The sequence below is a fragment of the Cyrtonyx montezumae genome, unplaced genomic scaffold (genome assembly GCF_038088225.1).
Source record: "Cyrtonyx montezumae isolate F1298 unplaced genomic scaffold, pur_monq_1.0 scaffold_7, whole genome shotgun sequence".
NCBI lineage: Eukaryota > Metazoa > Chordata > Aves > Galliformes > Odontophoridae > Cyrtonyx > Cyrtonyx montezumae.
The window spans coordinates 19,186,896-19,205,372 of NW_027072078.1; the positions used below are offsets into that span (position 1 = coordinate 19,186,896).

The following is an 18,477-nucleotide window of genomic DNA, read 5'->3' on the forward strand; positions in this document are numbered from 1 at the left end:
TTTCGTATTATGTATTTGAGTAGCACATAGAAATGTAAGGCCCCCATTGTTTCAGCCAGCTTACATTTATGAAATAAAAGATGATTTGTGTTCCAAAGATCTTAGGTACATGTGAGTGAAAAGAACTATGCAAATACTGTGTAGTAACGGTATTGGTGATGGTGCTGTTTATTTTAATAAGTCCTCACCAGCTGGTAAAGATTCTCCCAAAAGTCCTGAGTCATCAATCGAAACAGTGACAAGAATGCCCAACTGAATGTATCAAAACTTGTGTAGCCATAGTTGGGGTTTCTACCAGCTTTCACACATATATAGCCTTCTGGACATTGACTACAAAAGAAGAGGAAATGCTATTTTTAGCAACTACTCTAGATTACGATATGCTATAATAATCACAAAATTGTTCAGGAGTACCTGTTGCTAATGCAATTTGAAACAAGTAAAACCTCATTAAACATACCTAAGATAAAAAAAGATCCAGTGGTTTTCAATTTTTAATTTCATTTCCTACTGATATTTCATTGCTATAATAATATAACTAATAGTAATCTATCCTTCCCCACAATTTTTTATCAACACATCTCCATCAGCACAAGAGAAGATTGTCATCCAGCACGGCTAATAGTAAGTTGTCAGCCAGCTGGCAGTAACTTCTATGCACACAGTATTCATGGGATTGCCTTTACAAAATCAGTCTAAGGTGCTGAAGAAATGGACTGTGTAAACACAAATCACGTACATGATTATATTTAGGTATAATTTCTATTCCAAAATGTTGGTAATCTGAAACTCTGTGGTACAGCTGATACTTTACTTAGCCACCTGAGCAATTCTAAGTAGCTAACTTTCTTTCTTGATGTACTATGAAAAATGATTTTCTTACCCTGCATCTGAGCTATTGCCACACAGCAGAGCATCACTTTGTCCTTCCAAGAAGTAGAAATGATCTGTTTTTTTTTTTAAAGGAAAAAGATGATGAAAAATACATCATTTATATCTAAGGGAAGTTGAGGTGTGATGAAAACTTTTACATTTCAAAGAAATAAGCAGACCCAACATTTTGATTGAGATATATGATGACCATAAAAGAAAAAGAAAAAAAAAGAAAAAAAAAAAGGGAAGTACTGCTTTGACAGGAAAATTATGTTTGGTAGATCTTGAAGTTAATCTTCCTTTAGATAACATAAATACAGTAGTATATTTGTCAGTAATCTACACAAATGAATAAGTTACAGCTAGTGGGTTAATAAATCATATATGAGGTCAGCAATTGAATAAACTAATACCAAGAAAACAAGAAAACAAGAGGTCAATACCCATTCTTCATGCAATTTTATATATACTATTTAGTGTTACTTATAATTATTAACCACATACTTGAATATTATTTGAAAAAGCATGGAAGTTTTTGCAGCATGATAGCATAGCACATAACAACATGCACAAGAAATGGTTAACTGGATTTTGACTTGAGCAGTGAAAGCAGAGGGCAAACTTTGACTGTACATGAAAAATAATATATGTAATTCTGTTATAGAGGACTGCACTCAAAAAAATCTATCTTCTGTTAATAGACTAACTATTAAAACAGGGTTCAAAATTAATTTAAAGAAATGGAAGACTAAAAAGACCCTGGAACATCCTTTCTTTCTCTCTTCTCCTGCTCCTGCTGCCCTCCTTTTCTACACTCTCCCACCCCTTCTTTTCTCTGTTGTGATGCAAAAAGTGAAAATCAGTTTGTCATCAATTACTTGTTAGGGATTTATATGGCAAAAAAATGGGAATCTCTAGTGGAAATTTTGGGTCAGGTGGCAAATTAAACTAAAGTTGCCAAAATTAGGTATGCTCTGGCTGTTCCCAGGAAGCAGATGGTTCCATCAGATTCACCGCCAGCTGGCATGGAATAGCTTAGCTGGCAGGAACTATCTCAAGGCTAACACTAAAGAGACAAGTAAGGAATTGCAACCAGTTCCTACTGTCTGCTTCTGCTCTGTCACTACCAGTGTATGATGGAGAGAGCAAAAAATCTGCCTAGTATAAAGACAAAGGTGTGCACATCACTTCTACACCTGCAATCTATTCCCTGATATCAGATAAGAGGTAGTAGGTTTGAAGATATTTAGGTGCTCATATAGTTATTCCATGTGAGAGATTTACTCACACTCAAAATGATTGTAAAGATGCACCAAGATGGACTTTCAAAGTTATTTGTGTGTGTAATTTATACTACTCTGTAGCACAGATCTTCTCCTATTAAGTAGAGAATCCAGATAAACTATCAAATCAGCTCAACTGTCAGCCCAGTATTTTAGAAAAAAAATATATATATATCAATTTTTCAATAACACAATAACAATAAAATAATAGTCAATATGAATTTCTCAAATATACAGCATACATTAAACTATTCCTGTCTCCTCTTTTGCCAGCTTACTAACAGGATAATAGTCTGAGGACAAGTTATACATGTCACTTTCTGAAGCAAATAAAGATATGTTCTAGCTTGAATGATCAAAAAATACTTCAAAAATAATTCAGAAGGTCTTTTTTTTTAAGTCCCTTTTTTTAAGGATCTGTTTTATAGCAAGTTTTATTAACAACCAAGGATTTTTAAGGATCTGTTTTATAGCAAGTTTTATTATCAAGACATGAAATAATAAAAAAAATACATCAAGTATTCTGAAGATAAAAATCTAAAAGAAGCTGATCAAAATTTAGAATGACATCTGACAAACTGGTCTGAAAGCACTTGGATTTATGTCAGCAGAGAAGAAAGGAAAGGAGAGGAAAAGAGAGGATGAGAAAAGAAAGGAAAAAGAGAAAGAGAAGGAGAAAGAGAAGGAGAAAGGAGAAAGAAAGGAGAAAGAAAGGAGAAAGAAAGGAGAAAGAAAGGAAAAAGAAAGGAAAAAGAAAGGAAAAAGAAAGGAAAAAGAAAGGAAAAAGATCTTTTTCAAAGATTTTTAAGAATGGGTTATCATCCAAAATCTTTTCCAAGCCTACATTTCTAAGATACTACTCGTATGCTGAGATGATAAGTATATTAAAAGATTATAAGGCAGATTATGAGACTTGAATCCAAAAGCAATTTAGCTGTTAAACTGAGGTTTCCTAACTTTCAGGGATACAGGCACCAGATTCAATTTCATGCCTTTTTCTTGAAAGCTTTAGAATTTACTCCAAAAACCAGAATCAGTAGAAGGTTAAATACATATACACATATATATATCTACAAGTTGTGTTTTTTTAATTAATCTGAGCTGCTAAAACCATGATAAGCTTTTTTAATCTATTTCCAATTCTTTTCAGAAAAAAAAATGAAGTAGATGATATAATGGATTCTTACTTTTATCTTCAATGTACTCATCCCAGTTAAATATTGTCATTGTTGTATTAATAAATGTTCCATTTTCACCTATAGAGCTATTAAAGTAGGTAATAACAGTTGTTTCAAAAGTAGAGTTGTCTGGAGGCCACTGCAGGCATTTATTCCTCAAGTTGCCCATGAACAGCTGCAGTCCTATTAGTGCAAATACACTCAGACAAAACACAGTCAGGATCATAACATCCGAGAGCTTCTTCACAGACTGAATTAGGGCTCCCACAATAGTCTTCAAGCCTGCAAAGAGGAAGGATTTTTATTATAATACTAAGCATATACTAAACACATACAAAATGATGTGGTGTTTTTTTTCTGATAAAGATTTCATGCAAAATGATAACTGAGTCTAATGTTTGTGATACAATAATATCTGTTAAAAGACAGATTGCTTGTGACAATGAATGAAAAGATGTAAGTTTACGCTTATTTTGGAGTGCACATAAATAAAAGTAGATATCACCCAACATATTCTTTATGCCAAAACAAGTGATTTTATTATTCATGCTATATCTCTGCCCTACATAGGAAAGTACTGTTTGCTTTTGCTGATGCTTCTTGCCCAAACCTTGCTTATATGAACCTTTTCAAATTATTCCGCATTTATAAACCTGTTATAAAGATGTAATAAAGTCATATTTTAAAGATAACCTCTTATGATATGAGAGGAGTGATGGTTTGGAGAAGAAAGACATCTTTAAAATAATTCCCCATGCAAGGCCCATGCTATCCTTTAGAGTTTAATTTTTTATACATGACATTTGAAACTGAGTTAAAGTTGTATATCAAGTGCCTGCAATAAACGGTAAAATTTGCATCAATATGAAAGCTTAAAATTAACAGAGTTAAAGCAAATAACGGAAAGCTTGATGTCATAAGATGCAAATCACATAGGCTATTTACTGCAAATATCTCATGCAAGTGTTTGTTAAACTCAAAGGCTGACTTTCTAAAAATAAAACACAGCTAATTAAAAAGCAAAAATCAATTCAAATGAAGTTATGCCTTGATTCCTGCTTTTTTCTATATTAAAAATATCTAGCAAACAAGGCTTATGCTTCAAAAATGTGAGTATAGCCTCTGTGGAACAACAGTCAGCCTCAGTGTTTAACCTAGCTCTCACCTGGAATGACTGATATTGTTTTCAAAGCTCGGAGAACTCTGAATGTTCTCAACGCTGAGACATTGCCCAGGTCCACAAACTCTGTCACATATCTGTAATAGGGGAGTTCACACACAAACACAATGACAGCACACAAATAACAGTTGGAGAAACGAGGGGCCTAACACCTTACACCGACTACATCTTACCTGGGATTACAGAAATAGTTTTCAAAGCTCTCAATACTCTGAAAGTTCGAAGAGCTGAAACATTGCCTAGGTTTACAAATTCTGTTACATACCTGTAGGATTAAATCACAGTTACTCAGAATTGAGGCAGATTTTATCCTTATTGCTTGGGTCTTTGATTAAGACCTGTTCACCGTTCACTGTATTTTGCCTGTGTTATAAATGTCCTTCTGATCATAAAATCAAATTAATTTATCAAAATAAACCACATTGACTTGTTTTTGAAAGCTAATTTTATCAGCTTGTAGCAGGAAGTCAAAACAATTCCTGATATGCAGAAAGGAGACAAGATATGAACAGTTCAGGCTGATGGCATTCGTAATCCTAATGGGTTGACACACCATGTAGGCCTCTGCAGCACATGCTCAGTTAAAAACACTAAAATGTGTAAAAGAGGTAAAAGAAACATATTGAAACTGCAGGAAGTCCAGGCTCCAAATGTTCTGGTTGAGAAAATATCAGACAATTTTTAGTCACTAATTTCATCTTATCTGAAGGATTAAAAAAATAAAACCAACAAAACAAACCAAAACAAACAAACAGTAGACTTACGCAAATGTAATGACAGTGAAATCTAGCCAGTTCCATGGGTCGCGAAGGAATGTAAAATCTTCTAAGCAGAAGCCCCTTGCAAGAATTTTTATAAGTGATTCAAAGGTATAAATTCCAGTGAATGTGTATCTGAGGAAAATATGCAAGACAGAATTTATAGAAACATACTCATCCCTACACGGTATGCTCTCTAGACCCATTTTCTATTCTTTGTGTAGCATAAGTATTTAATAGATATAACCAGCTTTAAACATCTGCAGAATTTCTTCCTTCAAGGAGAAGTAAGAATCAAACCATGATTAAAAGACTACATGACAATCCAGAAATTGAGGTTGAAATAATCTATTACATCCTCTATAATCTGTGCTAACTAGTCAGTTGCAGAATTCCCTGTTACTTCACTGGTACATGTTTACATCCAACCTGATTCTGTGTTACAAGAAAAAGCATTTAAAATGGTGATTTCAGAAGTTGCTTCCAATCTTAGTATATTTCTTCAGTATTATTTTTATGGTGAAATGTTGTAGGGGTACCATGATAGGAAATGTATCAAATCTCATCAGCCCTCATTCACTTTGTTAGAGTAGCTGTACCCAGCAGTTCACCCTCAGCTAGACAAGAATAGTACTGGAACAAAATCAGTGTTTTCAGATGCAAAATCCTGCAAAAGACCAATCAAAACTTTTACAGATTCCAATAAAATTTGGTACTTGTTTAGATAAAAAAAATTGCTGAAACATAAAAAGTAAAAAAGTTAGTTCTGGTATTCTGAGTCATTTTTATTTTCTATCTCCAAGTGATGTTATTTTGAAAATTAGTTTCATTTATATCTTTAATGGAAAATAAGGTAAAACATACTGTTTCGAGTCAAACTGTTTAAAAAGCTCACGCTGGTTTTCAGACACAATTAACCTGAAACCAATTTTCCTGTTTCGTTTTTTTCAGTTCAGTCATGAGGAAAAGAATGAAAAAGTTTTCTCCACACAACTTTACTCCAGAGATGACCAAGATTTTTATTATATATACATACGGCACAATATAATGACATGAATAAATATTTAGGCTAGCTGTATGTATTCATAAATACCATATGTTAGACATCCTGAATACATATATGTTTATAATTCAAAATGAGAATGCCTACAATGACTTTAAGAGTTGTTTGATTTCAAAGTTGATTACTGAAGATTAAACATGGACTTATAATCCAAATAAGTTAGAAGTGAAGATGCAGAAGGCACATAAGATGTTATTACAAAAATGAAGCATCATAAAGACCAGTATTTCACACAGCTGTCTACAGCCTTGGAACAATAACAAAATATGCATTGGCTGTATATGGGGACCAAAGGGTCGATACTGTATTAGAACCTTTCTCTTTCTAGCTGCTATTTCCTACAGGAAGATTAGCCAATCACTGAAATACTTCTGAAAAAGCTTATTTTTCATTAAAAAAAAAAAAAAAGCACAAACAGATTGTTTTTATAAATGAAAACTGCACAGGCCCTTTATCTATACTAGTTCCTGCAATGCAGACAGAAGGGTGTATTTCCTCACATTCTTGCACAGCTGCAACACAGACTGCACTGGAAAATATTTACCATAAATCTTTTTTATATACTTGTAAGACAAGCATCTTCTTCTTAAATTACCTATCTAATACTATGAATAGAGAATGGAAACTGAACATTTTGTAATGAACTGTTGAAAAATATATTGATTTAATATCACACAGAAGAATCTAGCATTTAAATAGGCATTCAAAACGTATGTTACAAAGTAGCTGCTGTCAGTAGATGCTATCATTATTAGTGAAACATCATTAACAGTTTAATTCAGATGACTGAATATAATTCAAAGAAAATCCATTTCACTTACTCTACATTCTTTGTCCAGTCTGGAGGGTTACTCATGGTCATAAATACACAGTTGGTCAAAATAGTGCACATGATAAGCATGCTGAATAATGTGGGTTAAGAGTTAAGGAATGTAAACCAGAAAATCTCATTAAAAGAATATCAAACAAGATCTTGGTCTGGCACATATCCAGTATCAGGAGCTATTTATCCCTCCACTGCAATGCTGACTCGCAGAGAAAAGAACTGAGCATATTTCATAGTCACTTCATTTATAGTTAGGACAACCACACACTAAAAATTAGAAAAGTTTAAATATATACACGTAGAAAAAAAAATAACAATACCTTAGATGGTTTTTCTCTTTTTAAATAAAAACAGGAATGTTGTAAGTAGTGGTTTCTATTTTAGTGGAATAACACCAAAAAAGTGCTTTTATTGGATGATCTAGACAAATACCATCTAGTTCTCACAAACAAAACAATGCAAGATACATTTTCTTCATTTCTTTCCTCTAATTTTCACTATAAAATTTGGCACATATCAACAATTTATTTCGTATAATACATGTATTGAAAGCTACTTGGTACTATTTTACCTGCATTTGCTTTTTATAAATATATTTTTGTAATATAACCAGTGGTGAAGGACAAGTCACGCTTCATTCTAAAAAACAAAAAAACCTGAAGAAAATCTGAGAACAGTTCCATGCTACAATATTTACACTGTTTTTGACAGAACTGCTCTGTATTTACAAACCTTCAATTTCAGGGCTAACACATTACTGGAGATGACAACAGAAACACCAAAATGAAAACCAACCACACAGATGAAGCATAAAATGTCCACATGATGGCACCATCACCTAAAATTATAAAGAGAGCGAAGCTCGTTTTTAGACCTTTAGTTATTCTAACTAAAATGCAGGTTTCCATGCTGCTGCAGTCTAGAAATCTGAGTTATTATGCTGTGGGAACTACTATGATGTTCCCCTCATAACATTTCCTCTGTATGTCTACAGTGACCAAAAATAAATAAGTAAAAACTTCAAGCAACAGTAAATACCTCTGAATTCTGAACTCTCAAACTATGGCATTACAGTCAGCAGATATCTGGGTCTTTCACATCTGTAAATGTTATCTCAAATCTTTTCACCAGAAGGCAGCTTCTTGCTATACAATTCATATGTGAAAAGAGCAGAAGAAAAAAGACACTATTTTAACCTGTAATGCATAATGACTGCTTACATCAGCTTTCAAAATCCTTTATGATGAAATATCCTTCAAAATCCTCAATATTCTTTCATCAGGGAGAAATAACTGGACTATACCTTCTCAAAATATTAAACAAAGCTTTTTAGTATTCTGATTTTGGTCACACCAGCTATTCACCACCAGCTTAGTTCTATGATCTCCCATTACTGCATCTAATTGCTTGTTACGTGCTATGAAGTGTTATATAACTCATATAACTGTCAAATAATTATTTGTATTAGCCAATCACATTTATCAGATTTCTGTTAAACGAGAAGTATAACAAAAGACTTCCAAGGGTTATTCTACATGATATTATGATCCCTCTATGCAATGCTAATAATGTGTTTATGTAAGACTATTGTGAAATATCAGTGTGCAAACATTTGTATATCCTTCTTAAGTAAGCAGATTTACTGAAGTCAAAGCCCTCAATGTCCATATATCAGTGTCTGAGATCAGACCAATGGGATGCTTTTTAAATTCATATATCAAAACACCGAGAAAGATAAGGTGATAGGTATGCCATTAGGACTATTTAGCTTTGTAGATTTCTACTTATAATGTGTAAAATCCAATATACTTAGGCAGAAATTAGAGTTTATACATGGTTACAAGTGCATAAAGCAATAACAACAAAGAAATAGACAGCTAAGATACATCTTGGGCTGAGAATGCAGATAAGAAACCTAAGCTGTTCACCAAACTAGCTTTCAAGTTGCATCTGAATCAGAAAATGAAAAGTAATAATGAAACAAGATTTTCACTAAATATTCAAGCAAGTGCATATCTGGGATCAAAGATTTCAACACAAAGTGTTAATGAAGAACTGAAAGTATCCTGAAGAATATAACTGTAATTTGTGAAAAATGTGGTGGAAGTGAAAAGATGAAAAAAGTCTGAGGACTACATGGAAAATGAGAGGGAAAGGAAAAAAAGGAGAGGGAAGAAGAAAGATGGATGAAAGAACTGTAAAGAAGGATTATTAGTTGTCTTCTGATGTTTCTATATTATGATCCAGCAATAACAAACAAAAGTAAAATGGGGAATAGAAAAAGGACAGAAAGAAGAAACAAAGCACCATAGACACCATATCAACCCTGGGACATGTGCCAGTTAATTATTTAATTACTAAGCAACATCTCATTGACTACAATTTTAGACTGACCACTTGAAAAGGATATGAATGTACCAAAATCTTAATAGCTATTTTCCTAAGAGGATTGAAAGGAGTTAACATGTACAGGGCAGAGGTGGCACTGAATCGGAATATTGCCTTCCCTTTATTCAATACTATAAAGGTCTGGAAAAAGAAACACAGAATTAAAAATTACATTTGAAAGATACCAACAAGTTACAATTTACAAGGTCAAACCCTGAATCATTTTCATTCCATTATTAATCATATTTGGTCAAACACTTCTATTTGCACCTCCCCCTTTGGCCATCTCAGCATCAAGACTGCCTTGTCTAGTTCACATATAGCAGACTCTAGACAAATTACTATCAACAGAATTGCATTAAAATGTCTTAAGAATTCATTTAGAAATCATAAGCAATCCTGAAATTGCTAGATAGAAACCAAAGGCGGGTACATTGAGGCACTAATATACAGCCTTTAGCTTATAATATATCTACTGGTATATGTAATATGAAAAAAAAAAAAAAAAGAAAGAAAACAAACCAGACTCATGAAATCATCATCATTTCCTTAATCAAATAACCAGCACTAATTATCATACCATCAAAGTTCTAAGGCAATAGTACTATGAAGTGATGCAGTACTCAAAAGTGAAATTGCAGCAATACACAGTCAGCGTTCAAACACCAGTTTTTGGTTATATCGTAAATGCAGTGGAGAGTTTTCACTGCAATTCAAGAAATGATAAACATGTTGCTGTACTTTTTAACTATTTCTTGTGAGAATTTCATACCTGCAACTCTGTCTACTTTTCTTATGCCACACTTTGCTTTTACCTAATATCAAATTCAATAATCCATGTATTTTCACTGTCTCTCCATGGTTTCAGCAGTGATTCACATATACTGCCAGCATTAAAAAAAAAATTATAAATGTAACAGTTTCCTTAAAACCTGGGAAATGAAGAAGGATAAAGCCTTTATTTAACATGCAGTACTTTAAAAACTTATTTATATATCCACGTATTTGGGTAAATTCCTGTCTATTTTCTTTCCAAATGTGTGAAAGTTCATACTCACTGAAGGTATGAGATCTACCTAATATCGTGGCAGCTCTAAAAAGCACAAAGGGACATAACCCATAAAAAACTGGAGCAGTGCCAGGAGCTATCATGTGTCTCAGCTGGAATCAGAGGGCAGTGTTTGCAAAGACTAGACTATACTTTCTGAGGTGTGACAAATGCAGCAGCTGAAATCCTGGAAACACAAGTCTTCCCCTAGCTTGGAATCATAAACTTCTGCTCTTCCAAATGAATCATATGTTCAGATATGCAGATACATGTTGATTCTCCGACCATACTTCGCTTCTTAATTGTATAAGAGAATTTGTCTCTAAAGTTGTATCTTTTCTACCACAGCTCCAAATTCAGCTTTTCATGTGTCTTCAGTTTTCTTTGCTCTAACAAAAGACTTGATATATCGTTTGATAATACTGGCCTATCAAGACAAACTGAAAAATTAAAATGCAATCTGACCTGAATGTGCAAGCATGAATGTTGGAAAATACACAGAGAACGCCAAGATAATGACCAGAATAAATTATGATTGCAAAGCATGTAGTTTGGAGACACATCTTTAGCTAGAAACCCTGAAACTATGCTTTTGCAAAAGAAGAAGTCTACCACTACATATGTCTAATTCAGGATCAAGAAATTCAGAAGGAGTATACTTCTTTTTCACAGAGAATTCCAGAATTACTTCTCTTGTTGCCAAACCGTGATAATAATAACATAAAGATCTCCAGCACCACAATTAGGGTATTTTTACCGTGGATCTGGGAAAGGAGGAAGGAAAGGAATCAGCACTTGGACCCTAATTTCATTAGTCTTACTTCTAGTCTTCCTCAGGATTACCATATAGAGTAAAGGGAGTGGAAAGAAGTATTTGATAGAAAACCAAATTCTCGTATTTAAGTCACAATTCTCCATAGAATTAATTGAGTTTTGGAAATTCTGCAACAAACATTTAAGGAATAGCTGATTTATTTTAAAGTTGTAGTCTCTCTTTAGCATATCCTTAATTCTTACAATAAAAATATTTAAATTATTGCTATTCTTTGCTTATTTTTTTTCTTTGCTTAGATCTTTCAAAAAAAAAAAAACTTTTTTTTTTCCCCAAAGGTGTTTTTTTGCTTTTTTTTTTTTTAACTACCTTGTTTTCATTCAGTCACTAAATTCTACAGGAAAGAAAAGAAAGCACAGTAAGACAGAAAACTCATCAACAATTTCATGTTTACCGATAGTATAAAAATAATGCAATACATATTAATTATGCCAAAACTTGAAGGACTGGAATTGTGGAGGAAACCCAAGGCCACCTGGATAGAAGTCTGAAGTTCAGCACTATTGTGTTTGGCCCCACAGTTGTAGCTAGGTTTTATTATAGTGTTCTTATTTTTTGTATTCTTATTTTTTCAAAAAATGAACATGTCTATAACATATCTTTAAATTTACTTAAAACTTTTTGGACCCTCCAAGAGGAATTCCTCCCTCTTCTTTATTTACTTGCTTCTGTCAAACATCTCCTTTTTTGGTAACAGTCAATGAGGATTTAAAATCTGGATATGAAACATTTTCCACTCAGTACCTAAGTTCACTCTTAATTACTTAATGAAAATGAAAGATCTTCAACATATCCTGAGAAATTACTTTTGCATACTTCCATAGCCTTCCCAGCAACAAGAGAATGCAGCCTAAGCTTTCCATGCAACAGTGATGAAAGTCAGGGCGAAGGTGTCTAGCTGCCTTTGAGATGAAACGATCTGCTCCTTTCACATCTATTATAGAACAGTTAATGAAATAACAGCATTCTGAAGAAAGCCCTTTTGCCACTTTTCAATAGTTTTCCTTCGAATAAAACACTGAAAGTTACAAATTTTAATCAAACACCAGGTATACTAAAATAAACCGGAACTCAATTCTACTGACAGATCGGGTTCCACAAACTTACATTACTAATTCTGTTCTTAGAATTGAGATTTCTGCCAATGAAAGAAAGCAGAATATAATGGTAAGTGAAGACTGGATCCATAACAGTAGCAATGCTATGCCCACCAAGAGAGTCTGCGTTATTTTATTCTTAAAAGTTTCACAGAAATACACAATACACTCACTTTTTTATTGATATAATATGGGTCCAGGTCTTCCAAGGGCTCAGATACCATTCCTGGAGGTATGTCGCCATAAATAAATGGCAGGGTCTTTCCTGCCTCCAAGTCGCTGTTTGGCTTTGGGCCATCTTCATCATCATCATCTTTGCGTTCTTGCTTGGATTTTTTAGCTTTTTCTTCATTGATACGTTGTTCAATCGCTGCAAGTGATTCTCTTGTGAAATAGCGAAAGCTGTCAGGTCCTGGTGGTACCAGCACTGACTGTGCCATCTTTTCATCCTGCACCTCTTAATTACTGTTTAGCCTCCCTCATAAAAAAAGTGCTAAAAGTAGAAAAACACACAAATACAATAATTAGAGCAACATAAATAGTCACAAATAATGTAAAAGAATATACCTGCATATCAATTTCTGTGGGACATCTTTGTTAAATACAGTTACTATCAACCAAGAGAAGGTTGTTATAAAATGAATTTTTAAATTTGTTTTTATTTCAGAATAAAACATTTTCCTTTGCAGCTTGTCTCTTGGAGAAGAATTTAAAAAATTCTTAATGCTTAATGAAGGTAAGTTGACAAAAAACAAACAAATAAACAAAACAAACCTGTTTAAAAATGTCACTCATAGTACAAAAACATCTTTCATTTTTCATGGGCAATGAATAAAGTAGGAGACATTTTCCAGCACATCCAGTGTGAGGCCTCAACAGTTCTGAAGTGTTTACGGTTCAGTGTTGAGGAGTGAGAATGCAGTCAGTTTACATCTTTATTTATCCTCCTTAAGCTGTACCTTGAACCAACCATCCCTTTATCTAAAAGGATCAAAAATGACTCTTAGAATTCACTACTGGCACTTAAAGCCAGAGGGCTCAGTTGAAAGCAACGTGAGATGCTCCTTCTGTTCAGGTGCAAATATGCTGCCTTTGCAGAGCTGCCAGCTCAGGAAACAAGGAACCAAGCACAAGCACCTGTATTCCGATCCCCTGCCTGGCACCACATTGTGCACTGGAAGAATTGCTGAATTAAACAAAATTATATTTAATCATTAGATAATGCACTTTTAGGATTGACATCACGCAGATTGTATGGTAACCGTTTTAACCGTTTGCACTATCAAGGGCAGAAACACTTTTTCTTCATAGCTCAAGACAATTCAGTTAAGAAGAACAAATGAAAAATATTCCTTATGCAAATATTTCAATCTGAAATCACAAACAGTACCTCTACCATAGCCTTCAATTATTATTTCTCAAATCCTTATCCTGAGGAAGCACATTAAAAACACAGCAAATGCAATAAAAAAGTAACTTCTCTGTAAGTTGATATATCTAAAAAATGATTATCAAATTAAAATAATACAACAGTTAAAATACAAACTGCATGATCCTATTTTACTCTTTACCTAAATATACATATTCCAGCACAGCAGCACCAAGTTCATATTTTGCAAGCCTGCTAAATAAACTGCAGCATGATGCTTTCTCCTCCTTTTAATCCATATGCATATGGCTCTTTACACCTACACAGACATCCACACACATCCCAACTTCTGTAGGTCTCCCTGCAAACAACCCCTTCCATGGCAGGTAAAAGCACCGGGTGCATTCTGTCATGGACAGTCTGTAGCAAATTGCTGCTAGAAAACATGCACAGACTAGCAGCAGCAGCAGATTAGTTGTGAAAATGCAAATGATCCTGCTGCAGGATCATGTCAGACTTTATTGTTAATTACATTTATTAAAAGAAGGCATAATTCTATCTTAATTTTGCTGGAAACAATTAAAAATTCATGACCAGTATATCTTTCACTTCATGGGTTGGGAATGGCATCCAGGAACACTGCAGATAAATTCCATCATGTCTTTTCCTTTTTTTTTCTTTTTTTCCCTTCTTTTTTAATTTTTTTTTAAGGGTGTTTTTTTTTCCCCCCAACTAACTTCCTGCTAGAGGATCTTGGTTATTGAAGTCAACTCCGGCATTTCCTGTGAGACTACTAGGTGTGGTAACTCTTTCTGCCACTAGATGGTAGTGATATACCTTCAGAAATTCACATCAGAAATGGTGAAGAATCTTTTGCATGCTCAAGTACTTGCTAAAACTGAGAATGGGACTAAAATACATGATTTTATATAACCAGTCAGGTCTCAGGATTTTCAAAAATTCTTTTAATATTTAGAAGCTACTGCTGTTGAGATGATAGCTGTTAAAACTGAAAGATGACATAGAAAAAAAAAAGTAGGAGGGGTAGCAAAAAGAGAAATAGGAAAATGGAGGCTGCACAGTGTACAACCAAGGCAGTTGCTGAGTCTCTCTACACAGTCTGATTTATTTTAAACCAAAGCTTTTATTTTTTAAAAACATGTATACAATATATTTAACATGTAATCTAGGAAACTCAGCAACGCAAGAGGAGGATTGGAGTTTTTAATGCTCACTGCAGTAGTGAATTCCTGTACAGCAATCACCATCCATTAGCAGGGAGCAGGCCGCAACCACCCATTCCCAGGTGGCAAATCAATGAGATACCATCCCTGGCCCCACAGCAACTAAATGCCATCTTGCTTCTTGTCTCTCTCACCCTTTATCTGCATTTTCTACATTTACAAATTTTCAATCTTCTTTCTCCTGTTGCAATAATCTCCTTTTTTTTTTATCCTCTCTTTCCCAGCACCAGAAATATTCTGCCCTTTCCTCCTACTGCCAACCAAATCCAAATCTCTTTCAAACTTTGAGCAACATATTCCTGTAGCCATTCAAGCAGCCATTTACTTCTGTCCCTCAGCCATCTCCTTTCCTTGTGCTTTGAAATGGATTAAGGAAGCTGTGGGAAGTAATAAAAAGCAAAGGATCACTATGAAGTGAGAGAGACTGAATGAAAATACAGAAGGTGAATAAAGGCCATTTCAGTGCCTTTTAAAAGAGGACAACAAAGAGAAGGACAAATATCTACAATACGATTCTTCAGCAATTGTGGTAAGATAATTTGATTGGATCAAAAGAGTTTTCAAAAGTTTTAAGCAATTTAGAACAAATACACCCAACAAGAAATATATTTTAATTACATCAGAACTATTGATTTGGCTTTGAATAATTTAGGCATTACACAATATTTAAAGATATTTAAAGATAATATTAAAAGTGCTTTTCAAATGAGAAGTATTTTGACAGTTTTGCAATTTCATAAATGATTCCATGAAATTAATCAAAATTTTGCAAATATTTCTATGCAACCATTTATTTATTTATTTATTTATTTATTGTCCAAAAGCTTTGGATTAAAACTTCTGGCTGTCTCTAATTAGGACTGTTGTTTACTTGAAGCAGCTCTGCAGTCTCAAAGTAAGAATTATGAGACAGCACAGATTCACTGGAGTAAAAGATCTAACTACAAAAGGATGTTTATTATTTATAGATGTGGATTTGTACACGCGTTTGTACAGCGACTTAAGAAAAATAAACCAAGCAGCTGAAAAGCTTGTCTAATTCATCGATATGGAAAAGGAACTTCACTCTGCGGTGTCTGTTACACCATGTTAAATTTCCTTATTAGTTTGATTATGTGTTTCTTATTGCATAGATCAGAAATTATGTGACACATTGAATTGATTTCCACAACTGCAATACAATCTACCTGAACAGAATTAGGAAAAACAGTGAAGACGGAAAGAAAATAGGCAGTGGGACAGTATCCCAGTAATTGCTTGCCTATGGCCTTGCAAGAGTGTAAGGTGAAAAGAACAAGCATTTTAGAGAAACAGATGCAATACTGTCTTTGCAGTTTTTGCAAGAGAAATATATGTACTTCTAAAGAGGACACTATAGTACTATATCTAGAGAAGCTAGTAACAATCATTAAAATACAGTAATTAGATGCTACATAGATATATTGTAATAAATAAAATTTATAGAGATAGGAAGAGATAACGATCAGATCAAATCATAAATATCAATCAAATATAACTTAGATTTAAAAATTCTTGTTCAAACATATAAAAAATCGCCTAAAATATAAACATGGAATAATGAGAATTCTGCTAACAGGTAGCTTCTGATTGCAGCCTAGCTTCCAGCCCACAGCCATGGATATACCTTAGGACTAGTTTCTCACCCATGGTATCTGTGTTCCCACTATTATGGCACATAGGAAAGCATGAAGTGGTCTGGGTCCTATTCTCTCTTATTCAGGAAAGCACTCATGGCCCATATAAAGAGCAGAGTTGAAGAAATGTTCTGTATCACATGTAGACAAATTCTACATGAGGGTGAATTGTATTTGACAGGACAAAGCTGAGAAACTTCTGAGTCTTCTTCCAGATGTCTAGGAGCCATTCAGCTATAGAAAATCTTGATTAATAAAATGAGATGGAAAACAATAACCAGCCTCTCCTCACAAATCTGTAAAAATTAACTGTGTTTGTTCAGTGTTAAGGTCTGAGCATTAAAGTGCATAAGTGGCAAACTGCCATCATTCTGTGGCTCTGTTATCCTTTTACTCTCAGTTATTTCCAGCTGTGTGTTCCTGCAGTCTCATAAATTGTCCTTAAGTGCATGCCTTTTCATTTAAAGATCTGAATTTCATCTCATCCCAGTAATGCTACTCATCAAGCTCATCTGTTCTTTTCTGTGTAATAGCTTGATCCCTCTTTGACAATGCCTTATAACTTTATGACTGGAACAAATTACATTGGCATATTCCCACTTTCTTTGCTAAAACAATTAGTAGAAAAATTAAATAGAATTTGTCCCAAATATATATATTGGTAACCAGCAACTTTGACCAAAGTGCAGTTTACTTGGGTACTTGCTATAGTGTTTAAAGCAAATTAATAACATTCTAAGAATGCTAATCTTGCAAAGAGAGAGGAAGAGGGAAACTGGAAGAGATTTTACTTCTTGTAAATACTACACATTTAATCACATACATTGCACCTAAAGAAATTCCTGTCACTTCTTCCCTTATGCTACTTAACATTTCTTTTCCTTTTATCTGTCACATAGGAAAGAGGTTGTGGGGTTGAACTGCAGCAAGAGAGATTTGTTAGAAAAATGTTTTACCAGTGCCAACAGATAAAAGGAGCAGACTTACCTCAGTCATTCAAGGGCTTTGAGAAAGGTCAAGCCTTCTAAAAAGATGCTATAAGAAAGATCAGCAGTGAGTGTGAGATTTTTAGCAAACTGATCAGTCTGAGCATCTGCAAAATTGTAAGAAATCCTTAATGTTTAAGGATCATGTTTAAGTATCTTTTTTAATGTTTTGTGCTGCTCCATCTGTTACAACTCTTCCCTGGCCTCAAGGAAGTAAAAGCTTATTATTTACTTACTAGTGAAGCAAAAAAGAATGGGGTTTTGACTGCTCTAACTGAGAGTTTTTCAAGAGAACGTGGGATACAGGGCAGAAGAAAGTCCCATCATGCACAGGAAAACTCTTAAGGGATTCTTTACAGAGGAAGAGAGGGTTAGCTCCTTAGGAAGCATTCATGTGGAACAGGAGAGATCTGCTACCAGTTTTTATTTACTCGCGTCTTTCTCCTGCTATTTTTCTTTTTTTTCTCCTAGCCTGATGAGAAGAAATTGAACCACTGCTATTCCTACACACAAGCAAAATAAATTCCAGAAAATATTGTTGCATCTCAAAGGGCTACAGCACTTTTGGATGCTTCAGCACTCCATGGCACTGCACAAAGGATTATGTAATATTTGATTGCCCTGGAAGAGGAATGGTTTACTGCTAGCGTAGTATCTGTTAAGATCCATGGTCTTACTGCTTCACTATTGAAATTAG

General features: G+C 34.1%; 1 protein-coding gene across 1 annotated transcript in view; it reads right to left on the reverse strand.

Moving 5' to 3' along the window:
- The window catches only part of LOC136057643 (sodium channel protein type 2 subunit alpha-like), a 71,440-nt gene that overhangs the window by 40,303 nt on the left and 12,660 nt on the right, over nucleotides 1-18,477 (reverse strand). Inside the window, exons 2-9 of the mRNA XM_065750436.1 lie at nucleotides 12,700-13,019; nucleotides 9,572-9,690; nucleotides 7,157-7,246; nucleotides 5,279-5,407; nucleotides 4,500-4,591; nucleotides 3,344-3,616; nucleotides 884-947; nucleotides 189-330 (exon numbers count right to left, since the gene is read on the reverse strand). Of these exons, the coding sequence (XP_065606508.1) occupies nucleotides 189-330; nucleotides 884-947; nucleotides 3,344-3,616; nucleotides 4,500-4,591; nucleotides 5,279-5,407; nucleotides 7,157-7,246; nucleotides 9,572-9,690; nucleotides 12,700-12,966 (1,176 nt within the window). The 5' untranslated portion in view covers nucleotides 12,967-13,019. The remainder of the gene's footprint in view (nucleotides 1-188; nucleotides 331-883; nucleotides 948-3,343; nucleotides 3,617-4,499; nucleotides 4,592-5,278; nucleotides 5,408-7,156; nucleotides 7,247-9,571; nucleotides 9,691-12,699; nucleotides 13,020-18,477) is intronic.